Raw genomic sequence first — 7,823 nt, 5'->3', positions numbered from 1 at the left:
TTACTGGCTTTGAAAGTTCTGATAATCCAAATTCCAGTCGATAGACTGGAACGGGTCCTGTGACGCTTGCGAGTATCCCAAGCCAGCACTTGGCACTTCGCCAAAGAGTGGCTCGTACATCTTGGTCACGTTGTTGGCGGGGAAGAGCTGGAAGTCGTTGCCGCAAAACTCGTTTCCACCACCAGTGTAGTTGTCCTCGAAGCCCTCATCGACTTCGGCCAACGAGTTTGGCGTGAAGAGCATCGCGTTGCCCTGGCCAATAGGAGAGATGTGTGGTGCCGTCTGGGCAGGAGCAATCTGAGGCTGGCAAGCAGGGACGGGCTGGTAAATGGGGAAAGCCATGTTCAGCTCCTTCTGAGCGAAGACGGCTCTGTCTGGGGTGGGGATCTGGGCGTGTGCGCCGTAAATGTCTTCGTTCACAGTAAAGTCGGGACCGTCCTGGTAAATGTACGGGCCGTTCGAGATTTCGGTGGCAGGGGTATTGTGGTCGGAGGGAGACAGGGACATCTCCAAGTCCATCTGTCCATCGAATCCACCACCAACCATTTGGTCAAACTCCTCGTCCGAGATGTAGGAAGGGAACTCCATGCCATCAATGTGGGAAGCAAAGTCGCCCACGGGGCCGATGGGGTGCATGGGAGCCAGGAGAGGGTCGTTGAAGTTGAACTGCTGAGCCTGGTCCAGCGGAGCAGGCGGGGTAGCGGCACTGCTTGTAGAGGGAGTAGGCATTTGGTTGAGCAGAGGGGTGGAGTGGGTGACACTGCCGGTGACACTGCCGGCGACGCTCGAAGGCTTCTTGCCGTTGGTCTTGGTGCGAACGTATTGCCAGCCATGGGCCTTTTCCATGTGCTGTTTGCAGTTTGACTCCCGCTTGGACTTGTACGGGCAGGGCTTGTACAAGCACTCGTACATGGGCGGGGCTGACGAGTGCTTGTCGTTGTGGTGGCGGTCCATCTCCTTCTCCGTCGGCCAGCCATAGTTGTGATATTTGCATGAAGAGACGGGGCACTTCCAAGGACGAGAGTGGGTCTTCTCGTGCTTGGTCAGGTCGCAGGGACGCTTGAACTCCTTGTTGCAGCCAGGCTCGCGGCACTTCTTGGGAGCAAGCTCCTCAGGGCTGGCGTTCTTCTTGCGGCGGGCCATGGAACGCATAATCTCCTCGTCATCCTCCAACTGCTGGCTCAATGAGCGCTTCATCTGAATGGGGCTCTTGGGGTCATCCAGGTCGACCTCCAGACCAGTAGCCATAGAAATGGCCTTTCCGTCCTTGCGAATGCGGATGAGCTCGGCCGGGCGGCCATTGTCAGCGATGCCTCCGAAGAGCTTGATCTCGTCGGTGCTACGGAATATGTTAGTTGAGTGAGGGGCAAGTTGGGAACGGGTGTCGTACGGGTCGACGTCCATCTCGGCAGCGTCTGATCCAGTCTCCTTGGCGGCAGCAAGTTGTCCTGCGTACTGGCGAATCTGTTCCACGAGATCGATGAAATATCCGTTAGTGTAAGGGCGGTCGTTGGGTCGAGTCTGTTCTCGGTCGCTTAGGTATTCCACGGTTGCTTGAATGCAGTGGATCGACGTCAGGCAGAAATCCAGGTACAAGGCGGCGGTCTTGGTCCTCTCCTTCATCAACGATCGATAAGTAATTGCCCCAGTTTCCAGTTTCAGTTAGTGGATGACTTACGGGTGCCATGAAAACAAGTGTCTTTTCGAGATCTCTCAAGCAGATGATCTCCTTCTCTCTGATGCGTCTGGGGATGTCAAGAACAATCGGCTCAAAGTCCTTGAGAGCAGGCTTGGCCCTGAGGGGGCGAAGGACGTGCTCGTGGATGCGGTTGACAGCCTTGGAGCTGAGAGCGGGAAGCTTCTCCATGGTGGCAGAAGAAGTGTTGGCAGCGGACCTGGTGATGGCGGATGCCTTCTTTGATGCGGTGGTTGCAGGCTCTGTCTCGGTGGTGGGTGCGACAGAGGTTCCGAGTCCGCTGTCTGATTCATGATGTCTCGAGGAACGGCGGGTTCTGGGGCGCAGAATGCGACGTTCCGTCTCCTTTGACTTTTCCTTTGCCATGGCGGGGTCGACAACGGGCAGGTTGAGGAAGCCTCTGGGAACGGGAAGGCTGTCGTCGCGAAAAGACTTTGTCTTGGGGGAGACAAGGTTGATGTTGGCAAGCGACTTGTCAATGTCGTCGACAATCAAGGCCATGCGGCGGCAGTGGGCGTCGACAACGTCGTCCAGGTTGGTCTGGGAGCGTCTCAGGCTTGGAGGAGCAGCAGTCAAGGCATCGTCCAGAGAAGAGGTAGGACTGGTGGGAGAGTGGAAGGTAGCGCCCTTGCGGAGGCTGTTGGTCTTAAGAGTGAGGCCAGTGCCGGCAGGAGACTCCGGGCGAGTCACCGGAGTCCTGCGTCGAGGGTTGACGGAGACGGACATGGTGACGGTGATGACACGGGTGTCCAGAACTCTGTCGGCTAGGATGTGTTAAATCTCTTGAGGGTTCATCGAGTTGCAGGGCTGAATAGGACACGGAGTGTGAGTCACGACTAGGACCTCACTGGTAGGTCTGAAGTAGTAGTAGTCCTAGCCTCTTGAGCAAGCCCAAGGTTTAGGATTGGCCGATGTGATGAAGTGGCGGGATAGGTTTGAGACGGAGATTGTGTGGACAAGTGGATGAAGAGGGGAAAGATGAAGAGGAAGAGACGGGGCCTTACGTTGAGATGGAAGATGGTATCGAAGGCGATAACGATGTTGCGATGGATGACAACGGAAGGCCAGACAAGGCGAAGAGAAGAGCGAGCAGAGCAGGCGGGTGGATTTAAGTCGAGGCCGTTAAAGTCTGCCTGATTTTGAGGGGTCTGTCTGCGGGTAGAGGAGCAAGAAAATGTGCGATAATGCGCCTTTTCGTCCCAGCTGTCGTACGCGTCGGCGTGTGCACACGAGGATGAAAAAGGGCAGACGTAGGTGGTGGGAGTTTGCTGTGTGCGATATTCTTTGAGGATGTGTATCCGGGTGGAGGAAGAAGCGGACTGAAGTGCGGCGGCCTCAGTGGGACAAGACGGGATTGGGTTTGGTGTCGAGTAAGTATGCGGCTTGGGTGTCCTAGAAATCAAGGACAGCGAAAAATGAGGAAGAAAAGTAGGAGGAGGAAGAGGATTCGGTCGAGGATTGAGGGTGGGTGGAAGGAGAGAGAAGAGGCGTCTGGTCGTCGCGAGCGAGGAGGTGGTTGTTTTGGTATACCGGGGGGGGGGGGGGTCGAAGGTCGTCGAGGTGGTTGATTAGAAAAGCAGCCCTGGAGCAGTGAGCAGACGGGAGTGAGAGTCCAGCAGCCAAACGACGGGAGCACAGGTGGAGAGAGAGCGCTGCTGCGCTGAACGCTGAAAGCCGAACGGGGAGCGACAATTGAGAATGAGCGGACCAGAAACTCTGAAGAGAGCGCCCGGGGCGAAAGGCTGCTGCCTAATCGACCAGCCAATGGGAGAAGGTCGCCGCCAACCAGTGGAGGCGGAGTCTGGGCTTTGCGGATCAGGAAGGATCCAACCCCCAGTCACCACCTTCCTTACCTCATAATCAAAAGATACGTACCGCTCCCAAGGTACCCTCCACCCTTGAACCCCACCGCCTTTGGTACGTACTCTATACCTTACTCCGTATCCGTACCTTACTGCCCATTGAATTCCATCATCTCCCACAGCTGTCAGTCCCATCCTCGGTCTCCTCGGTCTCAACCTCCAGAGTCCCATCGTCTCGTCTCTTTGCGATACATCATTCGTCCAAAATGGAAATGAAAGATTCTCGCCAGTATTATCCGTTAAGACCGCCCGCCGGCGCCTACCTAACACTTCGTACGGACACCAAGTCAAACTCCACTCGCTCCAAACAATGTTGGCTGCACCTCATTCCGTTCCACCTGAACATTGAAAGACCCGCTGTTAGCGTCACCGCAGCTCTGCAGGCCGCTGCCCAAACTGCACGGCGGTGGACAAACCCCATGAGCACAGCCCCCCGAATCAAGCATCAAAGTACATGATTAGCACTGATTGCCTTACCTCTCACCACCTCGCATCAATTTCCCTCTCAGGAATGATACCATCACCATTACTCTGCCCCATCAAGAGACACCCAGCCGCCAGAGTAACGGCAACCCGGAATACCACAAGCTAGCTGTCCTCGCTGGGTCACTGGGTTCACTGGGTGTCAGAAATGAACACCATGCACTGCAACTCGACCGCCCATGCTACCAATATGACGCTGCTGTCAGCAAAATAATGGGACCTCAACCAGCCAATGGCCCCGACTCCGACTCCGTGTCTATTGTTGTTGCTGCCGCCGCTTGTCACCTTCACTGCTGTTTGTCACTCGCTGTCCAGTTCGGGAGCCCTGGCACGATTACCTACTGTTCACCATTGTGCATGGCACCTATTCAACATCCATACCGCCGCGCACCTCACCTAAGGCAGACGAATTCTCTGGTCCCTGAATGCTCCGTTCGAGGGGCGGGAAACGCAAACCCATCACAAACTACAGATAATACAGAGTGCATTACGCCAGAACGGTGTATCGGATTGACGGCTGCCTTCTCCAGCTCGCAAATCTAGATGGGTCCCGAGAAGCGGGAAACGCAAGGGTCTGGCCCGGTACTGTATTCGAAAGCAGGGTGCGCCAGCCGGACGGGCGCCAGAACATCTCCCTGAGTCCCCCTACGAAGTACTTGCACAGAGTCACCTCACAAATGGAGACGGCAGCAAGGCGTGACCGCAGTTGGGGGTGTATCGCAAGGTTCGATCAAGTTTCAACATGCACCGCTGAAGATGAGCTGAAGTGGGCTATTGGGCATCCTCATCTCTTGACGTTGCCCACAGTACTCCGGAGTGTACACTCGAAACCCCAAGGAGACGATTCGGCTGTACAGCCTCACCTGCGTCGTGAGAGTCGGGACGCGTTCGTCCAGATCAACATACGAATGACCAGAAACGCATCTTGCATAGCCAAGCTCGCCAGTCACCAGTGTCATCTATTCTCACGATGCCGCATTGCACAGCACTCCTCCGTGCCATACCACCATACCAATAGAGCACAGCACAGCACAGCACAGCACAGCACAGCACAGCACAGCATAGCATAGCTCACTCTGATTGCTCTCCATCATGCACACCTGTTGCACCGGTCGTGGCTTTGAGGCCGCTAACGGTAGGGCGGCAAGCTAAGAGTCCTCAAGAGAACCAAGACACGAACAAGACTGGGCAAGACTGGAGAGGGACTTATAGTCTCATGCACGGTACCTTTTTTACACTCGGAAACTGGGTCAGGGATTAGACTTAATTTGGCCTCTCTCTTGAGTCTCTCTGAGTCTCTCTCGCTTACCCCGGTCGAGATCAGCCCATCAGAACCAAAGTCCCAAAGCTAACCCGCTCATCAATCTCCACCCGCCAGCCCGATCCATGACTTCCCACTGGGTCGTTTCATTCTCCGCCAACCTGGGACCATTCCCAAGCGAACTGTTGGCTGGTCTTACTGTCTTACATACTCCAAATTCCGCTCTTCTGTCACTCAAAGTCTCAAAGAGCACTCAGCCTCCTCCGCAGGCCCTCAAGGTCGCAGCCATGCCATGCTGCCATCCACTCACTCACCCACTGGACGGAGGGTGTCTTTCGACAGGCCTGCTGAACGATGAGTAGATCAGGGCTCCCCTTGCGTTTACCAAAAACGGCAGACGAGGGCCCAGTTTGAATTGAGACCAACATCAACCCTCTCATTATGTCACCCTTCAACGCGGAAATTGACCAATGACGACGCCCTTGGCGGCCGTACGAAGTACGGACGAAGTACGGGTACCATTTCTCGCCCGTTGCTGATACCTATCACCAGTATCCATCAACCCGTGGTCCGTGACATGTGGAGTTTATTGAAAACGGTCCACTACGGACCAACTGCCATGGCCTCTGCTTACTGTTGGGGGCCGATCGAGCCAGCTCATCCACGGACCAGGAGAGGAGAAACGACAGAACAGACAAAAGCTTTGCTTCAACTTCCGGTCAAGGTCGGCATTTTCGTCCGGCCTGGTCACTAGACCACGGGACAGGCAGGGGTCGGAATGGCCAGCGGGCGCTCTGGTTCTCTATCCCACCCACCAAGATTACATATCCAGTCTGATTAGCCAAGCAAAGCCCACCAGTCTGGGTCTGGGTCGGCCGAATGACGTTCGGGACAGAGCACGCGGTAACAGGGTTACAGTTTGAATAATGAGAATTCTGAATCTCTGGACTCTGGTGCGGGTTACGATTGGTAACTCGCAGCGTCGCACGAGCGACCGTTCGCATTTCACCTAATCGGGATTCAGGGACTCTTGGGGTCTGGGAGTCTGGGACACGAACATGAGCAGCAACATGGACCTGCATGTCTTGACTCGTCAGTCGTCACCTAGCTTGCGTTGGTTGAAGCTTGGCGCTTTGCTCTGACGGTGCTGGATTGCGCGGTTGCGCACATCACCAACGAAATCCGTACCTAGGGATTCGTAGTCTTGTCGTGTATGCTTGTCTGCTGCACAGGACTTTGGCGCAGGGAAAGTCGCATGACGGATGCGCGTCTGCTCGCAGGAACACATTCAAACGAACCTTGGTCAACCAATTGCTCACCACCATCACCACTCGCACTCGCACAACCCTCCCGGTCCCTCTCCACACGTAGGGCTGGCGTGGCTGTCCACCTGTCCCAGTGACTCTAAAAGTCTCCAATTCAAGCCAATCCAAGGTGTTTACCGACAGACGAAAGAAGCAAGAAACTCAAAGCAAGCAAGCTTTTTGACTCAAAATCGGTTCCCGGCTCACCGTCCACACACAGTCACTTACCCCGAACGCAGGAGAGAGGCGGCGTCCCATCGTGGTGTACGGTGCACTCGATAACTTAGCCGCCTCGTCAGCACCTACATGGCCGTTCCTGAACACGCCGAATCCCGCACCCCGTATTCCAGGACCCTAAAAAAGAATGCAAGAGTTAGGACTCGTTAGGAAACAAACCCCCTCATTCCAACGGGTATCGGTTCATCCGCAAAGCCTGCGCTGCTGTCCCATTGGCTCAAGAAGCCCATCGTGTATCGACGACACGTAGGCGGTCACGAATCAACGATCCCGACCCCAACTGTCTGCCCGCCGGTCAGCCCTATGGGTGTCCATCTTGGCCAATCAGCTTTGTGGAAATAGAGCAGCCTATCACCAAACTCCGCTTCGCCGATCAATTGCGGCCACCTCTTTTTTTCTTGCCAGGACGTTCGACCGCGTCGTAACAAGGCATCAGCATTTCGGCTTCTTTGTTGGGCCAGTAATTGCGATACGTACCGTTCCCTCGCATCTTTGAACCGATGCAGTAGACAGACACACACCCGTTTCCCGAGACCACGTTCGTTCCCACCTGACGCACAATAGACAAGAGCTGGTGTCAAACAGATCTAGGTAGAGGAGCCCGTCACTGATTGGACTAACACAGAGGCCACGAATCTGCATCAACGCAAAGAAACCAGGAAGCATTGTGACACTGGTGTTGTCTATTCTCTCTGCCTTGCGTTTGTTTCCTTCCACTAGACCCTTTGAAGGGTTAATCCGTTCCCAAGTCATGCACGTCAGGTTCCCAATGGGCCTCCAAGTTGAACCTTCTCTCAAGCGGCCCTCAGACATGGTACACACTATGATTTCTTTGGGGAGACGATGTGCCAGCTGGGGACAAGGATGGCCAGATCGCAGGAAACATGGCCTACTCTATTTCTCTACTTTCTAATCAGAGGAATGCTCTCCCTGCCTCTCCCCCCTTCACCAGCCACGCGGCTGAAGCTCACCGTTGCTCT

General features: G+C 55.2%; 2 protein-coding genes across 2 annotated transcripts; one reads left to right on the top strand and one right to left on the bottom strand.

Moving 5' to 3' along the window:
• On the bottom strand, positions 1 to 2,422 carry BDP81DRAFT_315379 (uncharacterized protein; the record flags this gene model as incomplete). Its single annotated transcript, XM_060584086.1, has 3 exons — positions 1 to 1,339; positions 1,391 to 1,617; positions 1,679 to 2,422. 3 exons carry the CDS (start codon positions 2,420 to 2,422, stop codon positions 1 to 3), a joined length of 2,310 nt encoding a protein of 769 aa, XP_060447806.1.
• A 2,118-nt stretch (positions 2,423 to 4,540) lies between these two features.
• BDP81DRAFT_198521 (uncharacterized protein) lies at positions 4,541 to 5,269 on the top strand. The gene has a single exon (XM_060582518.1). The coding sequence runs from the start codon at positions 4,719 to 4,721 to the stop codon at positions 5,109 to 5,111; it is 393 nt and encodes a 130-aa protein (XP_060447805.1). The 5' UTR covers positions 4,541 to 4,718; the 3' UTR covers positions 5,112 to 5,269.
• Positions 5,270 to 7,823: the final 2,554 nt, after the last annotated feature.

This window comes from Colletotrichum phormii (assembly GCF_030913505.1).
Source record: "Colletotrichum phormii strain CBS 102054 chromosome Unknown BDP81scaffold_6, whole genome shotgun sequence".
Taxonomy (NCBI): Eukaryota; Fungi; Ascomycota; class Sordariomycetes; order Glomerellales; family Glomerellaceae; genus Colletotrichum; species Colletotrichum phormii.
This window is presented reverse-complemented; position numbering and strand designations above follow the sequence as displayed.